Source organism: Eubalaena glacialis, chromosome 15 (assembly GCF_028564815.1).
Source record: "Eubalaena glacialis isolate mEubGla1 chromosome 15, mEubGla1.1.hap2.+ XY, whole genome shotgun sequence".
NCBI lineage: Eukaryota > Metazoa > Chordata > Mammalia > Artiodactyla > Balaenidae > Eubalaena > Eubalaena glacialis.
In genome coordinates this window covers 58,164,467-58,183,620 of record NC_083730.1, presented here as the reverse complement: position 1 = coordinate 58,183,620, position 19,154 = coordinate 58,164,467, and the positions used below count along the sequence as shown (strand labels likewise).

At 38.7% G+C, this 19,154-nt stretch overlaps 1 protein-coding gene across 1 annotated transcript in view; it reads left to right on the top strand.

The window, feature by feature from the left end:
* MYOM1 (myomesin 1) overlaps nt 1-19,154 on the top strand; it is a 138,271-nt gene that overhangs the window by 62,674 nt on the left and 56,443 nt on the right. The window contains exons 13-19 of the mRNA XM_061170465.1: nt 114-313; nt 2,143-2,199; nt 7,645-7,769; nt 12,296-12,479; nt 12,951-13,125; nt 17,036-17,157; nt 18,337-18,621. Of these exons, the coding sequence (XP_061026448.1) occupies nt 114-313; nt 2,143-2,199; nt 7,645-7,769; nt 12,296-12,479; nt 12,951-13,125; nt 17,036-17,157; nt 18,337-18,621 (1,148 nt within the window). The remainder of the gene's footprint in view (nt 1-113; nt 314-2,142; nt 2,200-7,644; nt 7,770-12,295; nt 12,480-12,950; nt 13,126-17,035; nt 17,158-18,336; nt 18,622-19,154) is intronic.

Here is a 19,154-nt window from a genome sequence, read left to right as displayed (position 1 = left end):
CCAGTACCATATTGTCTTGATTACTGTAGCTTTGTAGTATAGTCTGAAGTCAGGGAGTCTGATTCCTCCAGCTCCGTTTTTTTCCATTTTGTCCATCACTCTCTCTCCCTTAGGTGTGAGGTGGGCACAGACAGCTGGTCTCAGTGCAATGACACACCTGTGAAGTTTGCTCGTTTCCCAGTCACTGGATTGATAGAAGGTCGTTCTTACATATTCCGAGTTCGAGCTGTGAACAAAACTGGAATAGGTCTCCCCTCTCGTGTTTCCGAGCCTGTGGCTGCTCTGGATCCAGCTGAGAAAGCTAGACTTAAAAGTAAGCATTTTTCATTTTTCAGGATCATCTTGAATTTTTTTTTATATGCCTGAAATAGATCCTATTGCAAGGTTATCCCTCCACCCTCCACTAGAGGGAGAAGAGAATAAGAAATCCTTTACTGATCAGAGAAATCCAGGGGAAAAAAAGACAAAAACAAAAAAGTATTTGTTTTTTGACTCATCTGTTCACTAAGGGCTTTATTTTATGTTATTTTTATTTGATTCAGAAAACTTTGCCTTATTTGACTGAGTTCCAGGCATTGTGTTTGAAATGAAATATGAAAACCAAGAAGCTGGAGAGGTTGTTTTTTTTTTTCATTTTATTAGCACAGTTCAAATATACTTTTCTTTCCGGTTCATTTTCTTAAAATTGTAAGGTAGTTTTCTTAATCTTGAATTTATCCCTTAGACCATTAATACTCAACACTGTGAATTTCTTTATATCAAAGGAAAAACACATTTACGACACATCGTGTCTGAACTGTACTCGGGTTTCTGTGTTAGAGAGTCAAAAATAATCTTTTCATATATTTAGCCTCCAAGTCTCAATGTCAAAATTGTGGTACATGAATTATGCTCTGCATTTGTTTCATAGGAACCAATACGGCATCCTTAATAATAGGGTCCATAAAATGGCATTAAAAGAATTGTTGGAATTTCATATTTCAGTCTATACCAGATTTCTCAACCTTGGCCCTATTGACATTTTAGGCCAGGTAACTCTATGTTGTAGGGGGCTGTCCTGTGCATTGTAAGATGTTTAGCAGCATCCCTGGCCTCTACTCGCTAGATGCCTATGGTCCCCCCACCCCCTCCTCCCCACCCTCCTCCCCCCCAGCCCCCATGGTGACAATCAAAATTGTCTCCAGACATTACCACATGTCCCTGGGGAGCAAAATCACCCTAGTTGAGGACTACTGGTCTATGCCATTTATAACATTTTCAGTGTTATTCTTGACCTTAAGTACATGTAGTGGCATCATAAAAATCTAAGTAAAATAATGTCACCTTCTCTCTGGAGACTTTTCTAATCAGGCTCCTTGATTACTCTCCAATCACTTTTCACCCACTGTCCAACTTCCCTCCCTCTTTCCTAATTCCATCTCATACTTTCATTTACTCCTCTTTAATAAATTTCAATGAAAGTAAGATTTGTTGGGATTGAAAATGAGTTATCTTGCTTATCACCTTTCTGTTTTTGCACACACTCTGGTGAAAAGTCCCTCACTTGAAGCAGGAGTTGAATCATTCTCTCTTTCTGATGTCTTTCTGATATCACAGAAATGAATTTCCTCTTTAACTTTATACTGCCTGTCTCACTCATTTTCCTTACCCGGGATCTAAACTGCTTTCCTTTGTAAATAACACTTTCAAAATTAATGGAAAGAAATCGCTTTCGTTGAGCTTTACTGCAGGATCAGCGCCCCTCTCCTCTTTCATCTTCATTATGACATAAATAACGGCCCGGCTTACAATTGTTCCTGAAAGGTTTCTCCCAATTAAATGCTATCTCTCAAGAAGGGTGAGAGAGCCTACGTGTTTCAGGAGATACATGGGGAACAGTGTATGAACACAGGCTGTTTACCTCGCCTGTGTCAGTACAGTTCCGGAAACGTGGACTCTAGCAGATTGTGAGTTGTTTGAGAACAGAGACTGTGCCCCCTCTCCCCAAAATACCATGTGCATGCTTGGTAAGACTCACTAAGAAGGTACATAAGTAAACTAGTAACAAACCCATTTGGGACTAATCTGGCCAGTTTACCAATTTCTCAGTGCAGCTGAACTGCATTTGTGAATGTTTCTGATTTTTGTATTTATCTCTGCCAGGTCGCCCCTCAGCACCCTGGACTGGACAGATCATTGTCACTGAGGAGGAACCAACAGGTAAAAACCACGTTTTCCCCAGATAGTAGTGCCAGTGCTCTGCTATGCAGTTTGGCTTTTATTGTGGAGGCTGCAGTGTATATTATTTAAGTGTTTTGGAAAGAACATTCTGAAATATTTGGAGATCATGAAGTAACTTATGTTGTCAGAGAATCGCTTTTTTTTAAAGCTTTATTGAGGTATAATGACATACAGTAAACTGCATGTCTGTAAAATGAGCAATGTGATCAATTTTACATGTGCAAACACCTGTGAAACCATCACCGTGATCAAAATAATGAACTTATTCATCACCCTTAAATTTCCTCATACCCCTTTGTAATACCTCCCTCCTGCCCCTTCCTCATCTCCAGGCCATCACTGATCTGCTTTCTGTCACTGTCGTTTGTGTTGTCCACAATTTTAGATCAATGGAATCATACGCATTTTTGTCTGGTTTCTTTCACTCAGCATAATTATTTTGAGATTTATCCATATTGATGCATGTATCAGTTTATTCCAATTTATTTATACCTTCACCATTGAAAGCTTCTATGAACCTCCTTGTTAAGTGTTTTTGTGGACATACACTTTCATTTCTCTTGGATAAATACCCAGGGTTTGAATGGATAGGTCATCTGATAGATGTTTGTTTAATTTTTAAAGAAATTGCCAACTGTTTTCCAAAATGGTTGTACCATTTTACATTCCCATCTGCAGTAGTCCAGAGTTTCAGCTGCTCTACACTGTAACCAGTTCGTCGTATGGTCAGTCTTTTTAATTTTAGCCTTTCTAATTGGTGCATAGTGGTGTTTTGTACCATGGTGGTATTTCATAGTAGGTGTATAGTGGTCTTAATTTGCACTTCCCTAATAATGTTGAACACCTTTTCATGTGCTTATTTGCCATTTTTGCATCATATCTGACATCTTTGCCAAATCCAAGTTCATTCAGATATTCTCCCCCTTTTTTTTTTCTAGACATGTTATAGCATTAGCTCTTACATTTCAATCTATGATCCATTTCAAATTAATTATTTCTATATTGTGTAGATTAAGGGTCTAAGTTATTATTATTATTTTGCATATGGCTATCCAGTTATTTCAGCAATATCTGTTGAAAAGATTATTTTTTTCCCATTGAATTGCCTTGGCACCATTGTCCAAATCAATTGATTGTATATTTGTGGATCTATTTCTGGAATCTTTATTGGTCAATTTTATTTTCTCTACACCAGTACCACACTGTCTTGATTACTATAGCTTTTATAAGCTTCATGTTTTTTTAAAGCTTCACAGTTTTGCAATCAGGTAGTATAAGTCCTCTAATCTTTTTTTTTTTCCCCACAGTTGTTTTGGCTGTTCTAAGTCTTTGCATTTCCATGTAGAATTTAAAATCAGCTTATCAATTTCTACAAAAAAAAAAACCTGCTGGGATTTCAGTTGAGTCTTCTATTCTTCGTGATTTTCTATCTACTCATTCTATCAATTATTTTTTAAAAATTTATTTATTTAATTTATTTATTTTTGGCTGCGTCGGGTCTTCGTTGCTATGCAGGCTTTCTCTAGTTGCGGCCAGCGGAGGCTACTCTTTGTTGCGGTGTGTGGGCTCCTCATTGCGGTGACTTCTCTTGTTGCTGAGCACGGGCTCTAGGCACGCGGGCTTCAGTAGCTGTGGCTCGCAGGCTCTAGAGCACAGGCTCAGTAGTTGTGGCGCACGGGCTTAGTTGCTCCGCAGCATGTGGGATCTTCCCGGACCAGGGCTTGAACCTGTGTACCCTGCTTTGGCGGGCAGATTCTTAACCACTGTGCCAGCAGGGAAGCCCCTCTATCAATTATTGATAAAATAGTGATGAAATCTCCAACTAAATGGTGGATTTAAATGCTTCTTGTAGTTTTGTCAGGTTTGGTTTTATGTGTTTTGAGGCTCTGTTATTAGATGCATAAACATTTTTATTGTTATATCCTCTTATGCACTGACCACTTTAATATTAGGAAGTGACTCCTTTTATCCACGGTAATACATTTTTGCTTGGAAATCTGTTTTGTCTGATATGAATATAACGACCCCAGCTTTCTTTTGATTAGTGTTAGCATGACATATGATTTCCTTCCTTTTACTTTTAACCTATGTGTCTTTGTATTTAAATCATGTTTCTTGTAGGCAGCATATAATTGGGCCTTGCCTTTTTATGCAATCTGGTAATCTTTACCTTTTAATTAGGGTGTTTGAGCTATTTACATTTCATGTGATTATTGATATGGCTGCATTTAAATCTACCATCTTGCTAGTTGTTTTCTATTCGTTTGCTTTCTTTTCCCTCTTTCTACTTTCTTTTGGATTAAATATATTTTATTATTCCATTTTATCTATGTTATCTTATTAGCTATACTTATTTTTTTCTTTTATAGTAGTTTGGAATTTATAATATACATCATATGACAACGTACCTTCAAGTAATATTATCCTACTTCACATGTAGTATAAGAACTTACAGCAGTATCATTCCATTTACCCCTCCTAGCCATGGTGGTGGTGTTATGTATTTTATTTGTTTATATATTATAAACTCTATGATACGATGTTATTATTTTGGTTCAAACAGTCACAAAGCTTTCAAAGAAATTTTAAAAGTACGAAAAAAGTTTTCAGTATTCACCCACATTTTTACCATTTCTGTTGCTCTTTATTTCTTTGTGTAGATGTGGATTTCCATCTGATGTGATTTTCTTTCCACCTAAGGCATTTCCTTTAATATTTCTTGTAGAGCAGTCCTGCTGGTTATGAATTATTTTATTATTTGTATGTTTGCAAGAGTCTGTATTTTGTCTTCATTTTTGGACTATATCTTCACCAGCTATAGAATTCTAGGTTGACAGTCTTTCTTTAGAGGTTGGTCCATTGTAATATAGGTCTGCACTGTAAGAATGACTGCTATCATTTTTTTTCCTGTCATTCTTATTTGTGTTTTTCTGTATGTAATGTATTTTTTTTCCCATGTCTGCTTTTAAGATATTCCCTTTATCACTGGCTTTAGGAATTTGATTATGATGTACATTTGTGTAGTTTCCTTCATATCTTGTGCTTGGCATTTGCAAGTTCCTTGAATCTGTGCATTTATGGTTTTCATCAGATTTGGAAAATTTTTTTCACATTATTTCTTTAAATATTTTTTTCTATACTCCCCTCTCTCTTCTCTGCTTCAGGAACTCCAATTACATGCCTCTTGAAACCACAGCTCAGTGATGCTGTGTTCATTTTTCCTTTCAGTCTTTTTTTCTTTCTGTGTTACTTTCTACTGCTATGTCATTAATTTTACTATTCTTCTCTTCATTAGCCTCTAACCTACTGTGAATTCCAGGCAATGTATTCTTTGTAAAAGACTTCGTAGTTTTCATCTTAGAAATTAATTTGTATTATTTTTATATTTTCCATGTCTTTAATTATCATCTTTAATCTTTAGCCTCTTGAACATATGGAATATATTTATAATAACTGTCTTTATGTCCTTGTCTACTAATTCTATCATTTGTGACATTTCTAGTTTTGTTTCATTGATTGATTTTTTTCCTCATCATGGGTTGTATTTTCTTGCTTCTTTGCATACTTGGTGTTTTTTTGTTTTTTTTTTTTGGCTGTGCCTCGTGGCTTTTGGGATCTTAGTTCCCTGACCAGGGATTGAACCCAGGCCCTCGGCAGTGAGAGCACTAACCACTGGACCACCAGGGAATTCCCTGGTCATTTTTTTTTTTTTAATGAGATGCCAGACATTTTGAATTTATGTTGTTTGGTGCTGGATATTTTTTTATTTCTATAAATACTCTTGAGCTTTGTTCTGGGGAAACAATTAGATTCTTTCAAGGTTTGCTTTTGTTTGGTGGAATCAGAGCAGCCTTTAGTGTAGCCGTAATTTGGCTGAATTACAGAGGTACTACCTTTCTGAGTACTCTACCGGATGCCCCATGAGTTAGGAGATTTCCAGTCTGGCTGGTGGGAACATGAACTCTCCCAGGTCCTTTGAGAGCTTTGAGAATTGTTCCCTCCAGTTCTTTTGTGTGGGTGTTCCCGGCCTCAGGTGCTTTCCTTGTATGCATGTGCTGATCAATACTCAGGTAAATACTCCAAAGGGACCCCCTCAAGTCTCTGAAGCCTTTCTCTCTGTGAAGCCTTTTCCTCCCCATGACTCTCTCTGTGCACACTTTGCCCTCCCTGGAATTCCAGCTTCTTCTCCTCCACTCAGGGAGACTGCCAGGCTCTACCTGGGTTTCTCTTCCTGAGCTGCTGCCTTGAAACTCCCTCCAGAGAGTAAGCTGGAACAGTGGTAGGGCTCACCTAATTTTCCAGCTATGGGGTATCATTGTCCTATGATGATTGATGTCCAATGTCTATAAATGGTCATTTCATATATTTTGCTCATTATTTTAGTTGTTTCACATGGAAGGGCCACTCCAACGTCAAGAACTGTGGAGGGTCTAAAACTTTACCCTACTTACGAGCCAGCAGGTTTCATAGCAGTTTCATAGATGTTGACAAAAGGCATGAGACTCCCGGGTCAGAGAGAAAGGGCTCTGTTGCCCACAACACAGCAGACAGCATGAGCTTCGTGTTCTCACTGGTCCCCCTGCTTTCCTGAGCCCCACAGGGCGATGTGGAGCCACACATGTGGACGCTGCCCACTCAGAGATCTGCGTCATAGCTGAGAAAGCTTGCCCTTAGAAAACCGCAGTCTTAGAAGGGAGCTGCTCACCAACCTACTCAAAGTTTCTTGGAGAAAGACATTATCTTTACTATTCTGGTCAGAAACAGCTCTCTGACCTAGAGGATATACTATTTCTATATTCCAAGGTTGTTTGCCACCCAAGCATACTTGAAAAGATATTCTGTCAAAAAGCTGATTTAAGATATGCAGAAGGGCTTCCCTGGTGGCGCAGTGGATAAGAATCCACCTGCCAATGCAGGGTACATGGCTTCGAGCCCTGGTCTGGGAAGATCCCACATGCCATGGAGCAACTAAGCCCATGAGCCACAACTACCGAGCCAGCGTGCCTGGAGCCTGCCAGCCACAACAAGAGGAGCCATCGCGATGAGAAACCCACGGCCCACAATGAAGAGTAGCCCCCGCTCGCCACAACTAGAGAAAGCCTGCACGCAGCAACAAAGACCCAACGCAGCCAAAAATAAATAAATAAAATAAATTTATAAAAAAAAAGTAAGATGTGCAGAAAACATAACTTGTATCATTGCTACTGTTTTTCAGGACTGTAAGGCAATTAAAATTGTCAAGCAAAGAAAGTAAAATTGTGGCTTTGAATGAATGAATGAATGAATGAAAGTTTTAGGAAGAATTTTAGAGACAAGGTACTTCTTTTTACTGTGGAGCAGTAATTAGCTCTTCCTCCCTCTGTGACTCTGAGTGTCCTGGGCTTCCCAAGTGTGTGCCCCTCATTCTTCCCTGTTGTTTTTCAGAGGGTATTGTTCCTGGGCCCCCCACAGACCTCTCTGTCATCGAGGCCACACAGAGCTACGTGGTGCTGAGCTGGAAGCCCCCCCGTCAGCGTGGCCATGAGGGCATCCTGTACTTTGTAGAAAAGGTAAGACTCTGGGATCAACATTATACCTCTTGCCACTTCCTCAAGATTTCTTTAAGGAAGTAGAGATTAAATTTCTATTGTGTCCTGAACTTTTTAAACTCTTATAAACTGTGAACTATTTCTATAGAAAAATGTGTATCACACAGAACTTTGCCTGAAAGTTCAGGGGGTTTATGGATCCCTGAGGGTCACCCATAGACGCCTACAAGGTCCACAGACCCCAACTCATAACGCTTCTAAGAAGAGAAATGTTCCTGAAACTGTAGATTGCCTCTGTGACACTGTTTTCTTGACACTTTTTCTGTCTCCCTTGCCCTAGAAATGCCTTTTCATCTCTCTGCACTTGTCCTTCTGCAGGAAGGGTAGATGGGCGAGAGGAATAGAAGTTACAGTATTTTCAAATGGCTGCGAGAGTGAAGACAGAAAGTCCTCACGTGCTCCCTCGAGCTTGGCTGGCACTACTCTAAGTGTCGGTGGGAGGGTGGGGTCAGGGGTTACAATCAAGAAAGATACTGGCTAGTTCTTTCCCTCAAGTATCTTACAATTATATTGTAGTTATCTTGGAGAGGGCAGCATACAATGAAGGCCTAAAATGGGTGGAATGATGAGAATTATATGTGAATCTATCCTATACCCATATTTGAGGGGAGTTCTAATAAGTATTTATGCTGAGAAAATGGAGAAAAGCAAGACCTGGACAAGACATTATCCGGGGGAGCTACCCCAGCTGCAAGTGCACAGGAGAGCACCTGCCAGGCAAGGCACAGGGCCCGGGGTGGGCAGAGGAAGTCCACGCCTAAAGGGATCATTGGTACTGGAAAAGGGCATTTAAAGAGAATGTGCTGAAACTGAGGTTCAAAATCCATTGTTAAGAAGGTTTTGATTAGGATATAATTTTAAAAAATTAAAATAAGTTTATCTTATCTTGTATGTAAGAACATTTTTATTGGCAGTTATGCACCATGTTTTAGAACAATGAATGAAACAACTGTACTTTTTTGTTATATTTTATTTTTATAAAATTCTGTGATAGCATGTTAAGGTGTCATTTACATTTTGCTTTCATAGCAAAATCATAGAAAAGGTCATTTTTTTTTTTTTGCAAAAATATTATGGAGCTCTATTAGTTTTCCTAAAGTCCTCTCTTTTACCTTTAATGCTACTCTGATCATTCAAATTCAGAACACCTATTAGATCACCTTCCCTGACAATTATTACAAGAGAATAGATATCATAGGAATATAGGTGTAGGCAAACATCTGCAAATTAGGTAACAACATAAAAGCAATATTCAACTATCTTTATGGCCTTTTAATTATTTCTAATTAGCAGCTCTTGAGAAAATTATACTGGAGCTAAAAACACTAGGGTCTGTGGTTTCCCTTTATTAATTATTATACTTTTCTTTGATGAGGACATTTAACTCACATCTTTGAGGAGCATTCTTCACTTGCTTCTTATCCCTAACAAATCTGTAACAATAAGTGGATCATCTCTTCAACGTGTAATATGGACATCTTCAAAGAAAGTCTGATTTTACCAAAATAATACTAAAATTTTATATTTTTATTAATTTTTATATTTTCTAGATATTAGCTTCAAATAAAATATAACTTGAGAGGCACTCTTGATTAAAAATTTTTTCCCTCTATTTTTTTTAATAGAGGACAAGACAAAGAGTGATAAACATTCATTTCCTGGTGTGTTTAATACACCCTCCCCAGTGAATCCTTTTGAAATGCTCCACATGAAGGTAGTTTTGAATAAGCTCTGTGACAGTAATTACCATCTTTTTTAGAATAATGACACAGTAAGAACCTACTACCGAGGCCTTTTCTTGAGATGAGTCAACTTTAGCTTCTGTTGAGCATCTCCTCTGGTCACATAAACTTGAATTTCTCCACGAAAGTCTGTCGTTTTTCCAGACCTAAATACGTGAGCCAGGTTAAAATTTAAATGTTCTTCCAGCACTGCACCTGTTCGTGTGGAACAGAAGGGACATTTATGAGTGCGGCGTGGGTAAAGAGGCCTGTACAGGCACCACAGACAGACAAAAGGGCCAGGACGTTGAGGTAGTAGGGGAGCAGCACACGTCCAGAGACCTGGGGCACATTTACAGAGGAACTATCCAAATGGTAGACCGTTCTCCTGAGCCAAGTCTCAGATTCTCTCTGATGAACCACTTCTATCTAATACACTTCTATCATAAGGGAGATGTTCCCATGCTCTCGTCCTGTGGCGAGTTTCCATCCCCAGGATGTTCACGCCTACAGCAGTGCTGCCTCTTTGGTTACCCCTGTGCTTGCATTTCTTCATGGAACTCTTTACCTGGGATTTGCACATAAAGGACGAACTTGCCTGTCATGGTGACAGGCTTGCAACCAGTTATGCCATGTCTGTGAGCTCTGAAATGGTTGATATTGAGAGGAATTAGATAAATCGGGTCTCAGCACTGCCAACCCCTCCATCCTACTGTGTTCTTTTCAGCCCCCCAATTTTTCCTCAGATGTCTTATGTTTTCAGCTCTTTTTCTCATTCCCCTATCAGAAGTCTGGTCATGTCAGAGGCAAGGATTGTATTACTTGGTAGCTCTGTTTCTATCAAAGGAATGAAAATAGCTAATGTTTACAAGGACCAGATACTGTTCTAAGCTCTGCATGTGTTAACTCACTTAATTCTTACTGTAATCCTATGAGGGAAATACTTTCATTTACATTATGTCTATTTTGTAGATGAGGAAACTGAAGCATAGATGGGGTATATAATTTGCCCAAGATCACACAACTAGGAAGAGACAGAGCTAGGATTTGAACCCTAGCAGTCTGGCTCAGGTCCATATATCCAGCTCTTATACATCACTGCCTTTCAACCTTCCCAAGCCTAAGTCTCCTCTGGAAAACCTCAATAATCACACAATATTACCTCCACAGTACCTACTTCAGAGCACAGTTGAGGGGATTAAAGAGTTACAATGGGGTAAAGTTCTTAGCACACTGAAATGCAGCTACTATTTTTATTATGAAAGTGTAAATGACGGATAAATGTTTATGTGTTCCCTAGGGGAGAAGATGTCAAAATGAATCAAAGCCATAAACTAAAGGATAAAAAGTCTGGGAGAATTCTGTCCCTCAGTGGGGAGCAGATTGACTGTTTGGGGGAATTTATCCTCTCTACCCTCCCACACACAACTGACACATTATCATAAAAGGCACTGCAAGGGACTTCAGAGGTTAGCTTGTCAAATTTGCTTGTTTTACAGATGATGACACTCATGTGACTTTCCCAGGATCACATATCTCGTTGTTACCAAAGCTAGGACCAGAATCGATGCCTCTGGGTTCTTTTCACCATACCGTATTGCCTCTCATTTCAAGTCAATGAAGATTATGCTGAGTGATGTACCAATAAACTTATTGTCCCCCAAATTTATCATTCTTGACAACTGGTCAGTCTATCACAAGATTTGGATTTCCAGAAAAGTCTCTTAAAACTGTTCAGAAGTTCTGGAGCAAAGTCACTTCTGCTACCTTGGGCAGAGCTGAAAGTTAGAATATTAGGGAAAAAGGATTACTGAAGACTGCTGATAGTTTTCTTACTGTGTTCTGTACCAAAGCTCAAATACACACCACATCCTTCTTTCAGGGATTTCAAAGTCACTGTAGATCAATTTAATTTCAAGGATAAAATATCTTTAAATTTGTTTTCCCCATTATTTATTCTAAAATATGGGCAAAAAAAGAACATTTTCTTTATCTTACACTAACTTTATGCATTCAGAGTTCAGAAAAATTCATTACAGAAAAAAAAATTGTTGATTATCTACTATGTGCTAGATAACAATTCCAGGCTCTGGGGTACAGCAGTGAACAAGACAGCTCTCTGAACTTGTTTCACTGGAATTTACTTTCCAATGAAGGAGACAACAAATAAAAAATTTAATTTCAAGTGTTGATAAGTGTTTTGGTGAAAAATAAAGCAGAGTAAGTAAGGGATAGAGAGAGATAGGAAAGGAGCAAATAAAGCTTTCAGATTGGTAATGGAAGGAGGGTGATCAAGTGGGCCTTTCTGAGGAGGTGGTATATGAGCACAGACCTGCATGATGTTATGAGACATTAAATAAAACGCAATGAAAATAACACAGTTCATAACAACATAATGGAAATTTAAGTATCTAACATAGCATATTAAATTTAATTACCTACCCTAAGAATTAGAAAAGTATCTGACCCCAAACTATCATCTAAATAAATTAAGGACTTTTGGAAGTAGACCAATGATCTTATTTAGTTAAAAAGGAAGTGAAGTATTAAAGCAGCATATTTGTTCAACAATACAGCCATATTTGATTTAGATAATCCTGTGTACTTCAGATGTTTCCTACCCCATTTCCCCCAAATCTCTTTTGCAGTCCAACTTGCGTAACAGGTAGTAGTTTGTTGGCAGATAAACGAACTTCAAGATGCCTGGCTTAGAGTTCCAGTTTATTCTTTCTGTGCTTTCAATGGATTCCACTGTTCTGGCTGCAGTGTGATGCAGGAACAGAAAACTGGCAGCAGGTGAACACGGAGCTCCCTGTGAAGTCTCCCCGCTTTGCTCTGTTTGACTTGGCTGCGGGGAAATCCTACCGTTTCCGAGTCCGCTGTTCCAATTCAGCAGGAGTTGGTGAGCCCTCCGAGGCAACGGAAGTGACCACGGTCGAGGACAAACTTGGTAAGTATAGAGTTTGACTGAGCCTCTGTAAACTTATTTAACTTCAATTCAAGAGAGGATTCCGAAGCAAGAATCTTATTGGAATACGTATATGTTCAAAAGTAAAAATCATGACATCCTTTTTTCATATTATAAATGTAATTGATGACTGTACTTGACTGATACATTAAAATTTTTCATTATTATGAATTATTATGAAAAGTACACTTCTCCAGGAGTTTCAACAGTATTGCTAATTATTTTTTTCTGGAAGGGGTTGGTATGTTCCTGGGTGTTTAGTTTCTCATTATACTCCCAAACTAGAATATTTTTAAAAACTTTCTGCTTTAACAAATATATTATAAAAGAACTGTGTGTTTGACGTGACTACTAGTGTAAAATTTATATATGTGTGTGCATGTCTGTGCGTATGTGATAAGAATGAATTTCTAAACCACATTGGGCTTGACCATCATTTCCCTCTTTTCTCAGACATCCCCAAGCCCCCGAGCACTATCATCCCATGCAGAAATACAGACACATCAGTTGTCGTTACGTGGGAGGAATCCAAAGATGCTAAGGAGCTGGTCGGGTACTACATAGAGTCAAGCATTGTTGGCTCTGGCAAGTGGGAGCCCTGCAACAACAACCCCGTGAAGGGCATGAGGTAACCGCAATATGCAGGGTGGGAGGGGAGGAGTGGGGGTGTGACACTGGAGCCACAGGGGCTGAGGAAAGGAAACGCAGCCATGGACCCAAACAGCAGCACAAGCATCCAACACAGGGAGATTATTAAAAACATTATGCTCTGAATATCCAGATGAACTTAAAATTGAACATGTCTACGGCCATACATTTGAAAAAAGGATTACTAGTGATATTAAACACTTAGAAACACACCATGCCAGCTATGATAAGAGATCATTTCATAGCTCTTTTCTGATTCTTTCCCTTTATGCTGTTTGTCCTTTTTAACCCTCTGTTCAGGTTTTAATACCCAGTGTGATACTAGATTCCAAGGATCTAATAGGCTCTAGCGAACATAAATTAACCAGGCATTTTATTTTATTTTATTTTTATTTATTACTTTTTTTTTGGCCATGCCGTGTGGCACGTGGGATCTTAGTTCCCCGACCAGGGATCGAACCCGTGCCCCCTGCATTGGAAGCGCAGAGTCTTAACCACTGGGCCACCAGGGAAGTCCCTTATTATCATTTTTTAAATTCAAGTATAATTGACCTACAACACTATGTTAGTTCCAGATGCACAACATAGTGATTCAATATTTCTATACATTACAAAATGATCTCCACGATAAGTCTAATTACCATCTGCCACCATTGCAAAGCTATTACAATATTATTGGCTATATTCCCCATGCTGTAATTTCATCCCCATGACTCATTTATTTTGTAGCTGGAAGTTTGTAACTCTTAATCCCCTTCACCTATTTCACTCACCCCTGACCCTGCTCCCCTCTGTCAAACAACTGTTTGTTCTCTATATCTATGAGTCTGTTTCTGTTTTGTTAACGTTTGTTCATTTGTTTTGTTTTTTAGATTCCACATAGAAGTGAAATGAAATCATATGGTATTTGTCTTTCTCTTTTTGACTTATTTCACTTAGCATAATACCCTCTAGGTTCATCCATGTTGCAAATGACAAGCCTTCATTCTTTTTACGGCTGAGTAATGGTCCATTGTATATATATGCCACATCTTCTTTATCCGTTCATCTATCAGTGGAAACTTAGGTTGCTTCCATATCTTGGCTATTGTAAATAATGCTGCAGTGAATATAGGGACACATGTATCTTTTTGAATTAGTGTTTCTGTTTTCTTCAGAAAAATACCCAGAAGTGGAATTGCTGGATGGTATGGTAGTTCTATTTTTAATTTTTTGAGGAACCGCCATACTCTTTTTCCATAGTGTTTGTACCAATTTACATCCCACCAGCAGTGCATGAGTGTTCCCTTTCCTCCACATCCTTGCCACCACTTGTTGTTTGTCTTTTTGAGAATATACATTCTGACAGGTGTGAGGTGATAGCTCATTGTGGTTTTGATTTGCATTTCCCTGATGGTTAATGATGTTGAGCATCTTTTCATGTGCTTTTTGGCCATCTGTATGTCTTCTTTGGGAAAATGTCTATTCAGATCCTCTGCCCATCTTTTAATTGGGTTGTTTGGGGGATTTTTGATGTTAAGTTTTATGAGGCTTTTTAAAAATATTTTGGATATTAACCCCTTATCAGATATATCATTTGCTTATGTCTTCTTCCATTCAGTAAGTGGCCTTTTCATTTTGTTGATAGTTTCCTTTACTGTACAAAAGCTTTTTCATTTGCTGTAGTCCCATTTGTTTATTTTTGCTTTTGTTTCCCTTGCCTGAGGAGACAGAGCCAAAAAAATATTATAAGACCAATGTCAAAGAGCATATTGCCTATGCTATCTTCTAGGACTTTCATGGTCTCAGATATTGCATTTAAGTCTAATCCATTTTGAGTTTATATTTGTGTATGGTGTGAGAAAGTAGTCCAGTTTGATTCTTGTTCATGTAGCTGTCCAGTGTCATAAATTATGCAGGCATTTTAAATGAGCAGAAAAAAGTATCAACATTTTACAAATTTTGAACATCAGTATGGTTAAATCCAATGCTGAGGAGATACAAACACCAAAATAAAGACATTCAGAATACTTTGCTGTCTTCTTGTGTCTGTTTCTAATGTGAGGAGGGTTATTTTTTCTTGCTTTTGAATATTTTATCAACCAGCTTTGCAAGTTGATGATGAATTCTGGCCTGCACCCAAATTCTGAGTCTCCTTTGATTTAGGACCAACCTCAGAGGAGACTCACCCCACCCCAATTGTCAAGCAGGCTTGTTAGGCAGCTTCTGACTAGGCCACTTCTATGTCCAAGGACCCCCAGAGTACGAGTCGTTCCTTTTGCGGAACAGGAGAGAATGAAGAAAAACCAGTTAACGGGAGAAGGCAATATGTTTTGCAAGAGATTCATTTAGCCTGTTTGTGTACTTCACGTTTACTCTGAGTTCCCCACATTTTCTGGGGACTATTTAGAAATTTTCATGGAGGGTAGGCAGAGTCTGCCTTTCCATAAATAGAACGGAGCTGCTCCAGGGCCGGCACTATTTTTTATTCATCTTTGTATCCTCAGTACCTAGCTCAGTGTCTGGAACACTGAAGTGCTTAATAAATGTTTACTGAACTGAGCTGGCCTACATTATGACTGCCCTTATTAAATATTTCAACATGCTAATAGTGATAGAGTCATTAGCAGACCTGTTATTTCCTCTCCTTATAGTCCTCAGGATGGATTAGAATGTTACAGTGATTCATGAAACAGTTTTTCTTTATAGCCATAACAGCTATTAAAGAGTGGGGTTGTTTTATGTGTGAAACTGCCCATGGATTCACACCTCATTATTGGACCCTTAAATGCAAATGACAATTCTGGAGTCAATTTCTCAAGTAATTGTACCTTCCATGGCATGCAGGGAGGCAGTGAGTAGGCCTCTATGACTAGGGCAGCCAGTGCCTTACAGCTATAAGTATATCCCTGAAATAGTCATTAATCATGTTATTAATACCACCTATTATTTATTAAATGCCTCCTATAGCCAGGCCCTGTAATAGGTACTATATATACTTTTTTTTAAGTTTTTAAATTTATTTTTAATTTTTAAATTAAAGTATAGTTGGTTTACAGTGTTTCAGGTATACAGCAAAGTGATTCTGTTTAATATATATTCTTTTTCGAATTCTTTTCTGTCATAGGTTATTACAAGATATTGAATATAGTTCCCTGTGCTGTACAGTACAGATAGATAAACAAGGGCTGTTTATCTATTTTATATATAATAGTGTGTATCTGTTAATCCCAAATTCCTAATTTATCCCTCCCTGCCCCCCTAGTGCTGTATATACTTTATGGTCAATCTTCACACAAAAATTACCATGTAGGCGTTATTATCTCCATTTTACTGATAAGCACACAAAGGCTCAAAAGGGTAGGGTGTTTGTTCAGGGGATAGCCAAGACTCCTCATCGTTTGACAGAGTGAATTTAGAAAATTGCCTGAGGTGCCTTCTTGTTTAATGTACATATGTTACCTGCATCTCTCTACATCTTTTTCTTCCTTTTAGAAAATGAATCATTTTCATAAAGCCAGATCATTCCATTAAGCTAACAATAAACTTCCCTAACCTTCCTCCTGGGAAAGTTTTTTTAAAACTTTCTTTCCGGGCTTCCCTGGTGGCGCAGTGGTTGAGAATCTGCCTGACAATGCAGGGGACACAGGTTCGAGCCCTGGTCTGGGAAGATCCCACATGCCGCGGAGCAACTGGGCCCGTGAGCCACAGTTACTGAGCCTGCGCGTCTGGAGCCTGTGCTCCGCAACAAGAGAGGCCGCGATAGTGAGAGGCCCGCGCACCGCGATGAAGAGTGGCCCCCGCTTGCCACAACTAGAGAGAGCCCTCGCACAGAAACAAAGACCCAACACAGCCATAAATAAATAAAAATTAAAAAAAACAAAAAGAAAAACAACTTTCTTTCCTTTCAGGTTTACTTGTCATGGATTGACTACTGGTCAGAGTTATATTTTCCGGGTCAAAGCAGTTAACGCAGCTGGAGTTAGTGAATATTCACAAGATTCAGAAGCAATCGAAGTAAAAGCTGCTATTGGTAAGTTCTTAGAAAAATGAATCTTTCTAAGTTACAACGAAAGATACCATCCTCTCCAGAAATTGTGTAAAACTTCTAATACTGCTCGATGATTCCATCCTCAGATGATCATTGTCTCTGACTCCAGGTGACCTCTAACCTTCCATAGCTGTCATTTTACAGATCTTCATCACTTATCCAGATTCTGTGCATCTGTAGCCTTTTCATCTTCACCAGTCCAAGTTTCCTCAGATATTTCCCATTGTGTGAATCTCCATTCTAACTTCCTACTCATCCCGGGAATATGAGGTGCCATCCAATTCCATGAGGTGGTATATCACCCGTAACACAGAGCATCTCATACCTAAAAGCCGTTTCATCTGCGACAGAGCCTGGCTTGTTCTCAGTAACAGCACGTTAACCTGCTTTTTTATAAACTGCTAAAATTCGTGCGAGATGTGTGTGGTTGCTTGATATGTTTCACGTCTGCTGACAAAGTAACCAACAGAATAAAACCAGTAATAAGGTAATTAAATGTATGTACAGTGATGTACCTTCCAATCTCAAGGTGGGAAAGGGACCCAGGTATTTCAGGGCAATTAAATTGAAATCTGTGATGTAGTAGCATGAATTTAAAGAGAAAGATTATTTAATATCAGTTGTCTTCAGTTAGCACCCCATATTACTTTTTAACATTCCTTATAATATGTTTGTATTATAAGGACATAGTGAACATGCTTCTTTGAAGTTGGGAGGTACAGACCATTACTATATCAGTAAGGTACATAACTCTAATTGTTATATAATCAAGATCTTCAATGTTTGTCTCCTGTGCACTTTATGGTCCTTTTTCCCCCCATTCTGTTGAATAATGGAGCTCTCTCAAGAAATGTCTGAGAAGTACTTGTTCTTATATTTACTTGGGTCCTGCAAATCAAAATGGTCCTGTTCTGTCTGTGGTTTTTTTGTTCTCATTTCTTCTATTTCAAAAATATGGAAATGTTGAAATGCTTCCTTGGTGTAAGTTATGTGGAATGTATGCTTTCCATATTTCTTGCAAAGCCAAGTGATTTCCATTAAACCAAGATTGCTTTTGTTCTGTTTGTGGTGCTAATGTTTTTCTCGTTTGTTCTATTAAGTAAGAGCAACCTGTACTGTGTCCTGGTTCAAAGTGTTTCTGTTGTTATCTGGCAATTGTAGGGGGAGGAGTGTCTCCAGCTGTGTGGCCTGAACTGAGTGATACACCAGCTGGACTAACAGGCTCCAGGGGAGGCATGCATGACACCTCCCAGCCAACTTTTAAGAAAGATGCTCTGCTTGGTAGCAAACTTAACAAACCTTCACTACCCAGTAGCTCTCACAACCTGGGCCAAACAGAAGTGAGTAAAGTAAGTGAAACAGTTCAGGAAGAGCTTTCCCCACCACTACAGAAAGCAGCTCTTAAGGGGAAAAGTAAGTCTGACCCTCTGAAAAAGAAGGATCTAGGTGAGAGTTGAAACAGTAAAAGCGTCCTGTCTGTTTCCATCAGTGTCCTCACCTCTCATTGTCCAGATCACATTCTTCCATCTGTGTTCACTTTCATCAGTGTTCATTCTTAATTTTATGTTTTCAGTTATCCATTTGTAATACTTTTGTTTAATGAGTAATTAAACAATTTTATAGGGGTTTGGCTTTGACACATAATTCATTGTGCTTAATGACGATAGAATATTTAAAGTAATTTGGTTATAGAGTCTCTTTGGTTTAACAAGCAGACACACCTTTGGCCTCATTTTGCTGAGAGAGTTAGATATGAGGGGGGAAGGATCTGATACTCATAGCCTATGGGAGGTCCTTCGAAATATCCGTGTTTGGTAATAAATGGATAGGAAAAATATTTCACAAAAAAGTAACATTCTATCAGGATCATGGTTATTAACTTCTGTTTTTCATCCTCAGGTTTTCAAATTACCTTCACATTTAATTCAAATAAACATAAGAAACAATATCTCTTTGAGTTGTCATGAAAAGTTTACAGG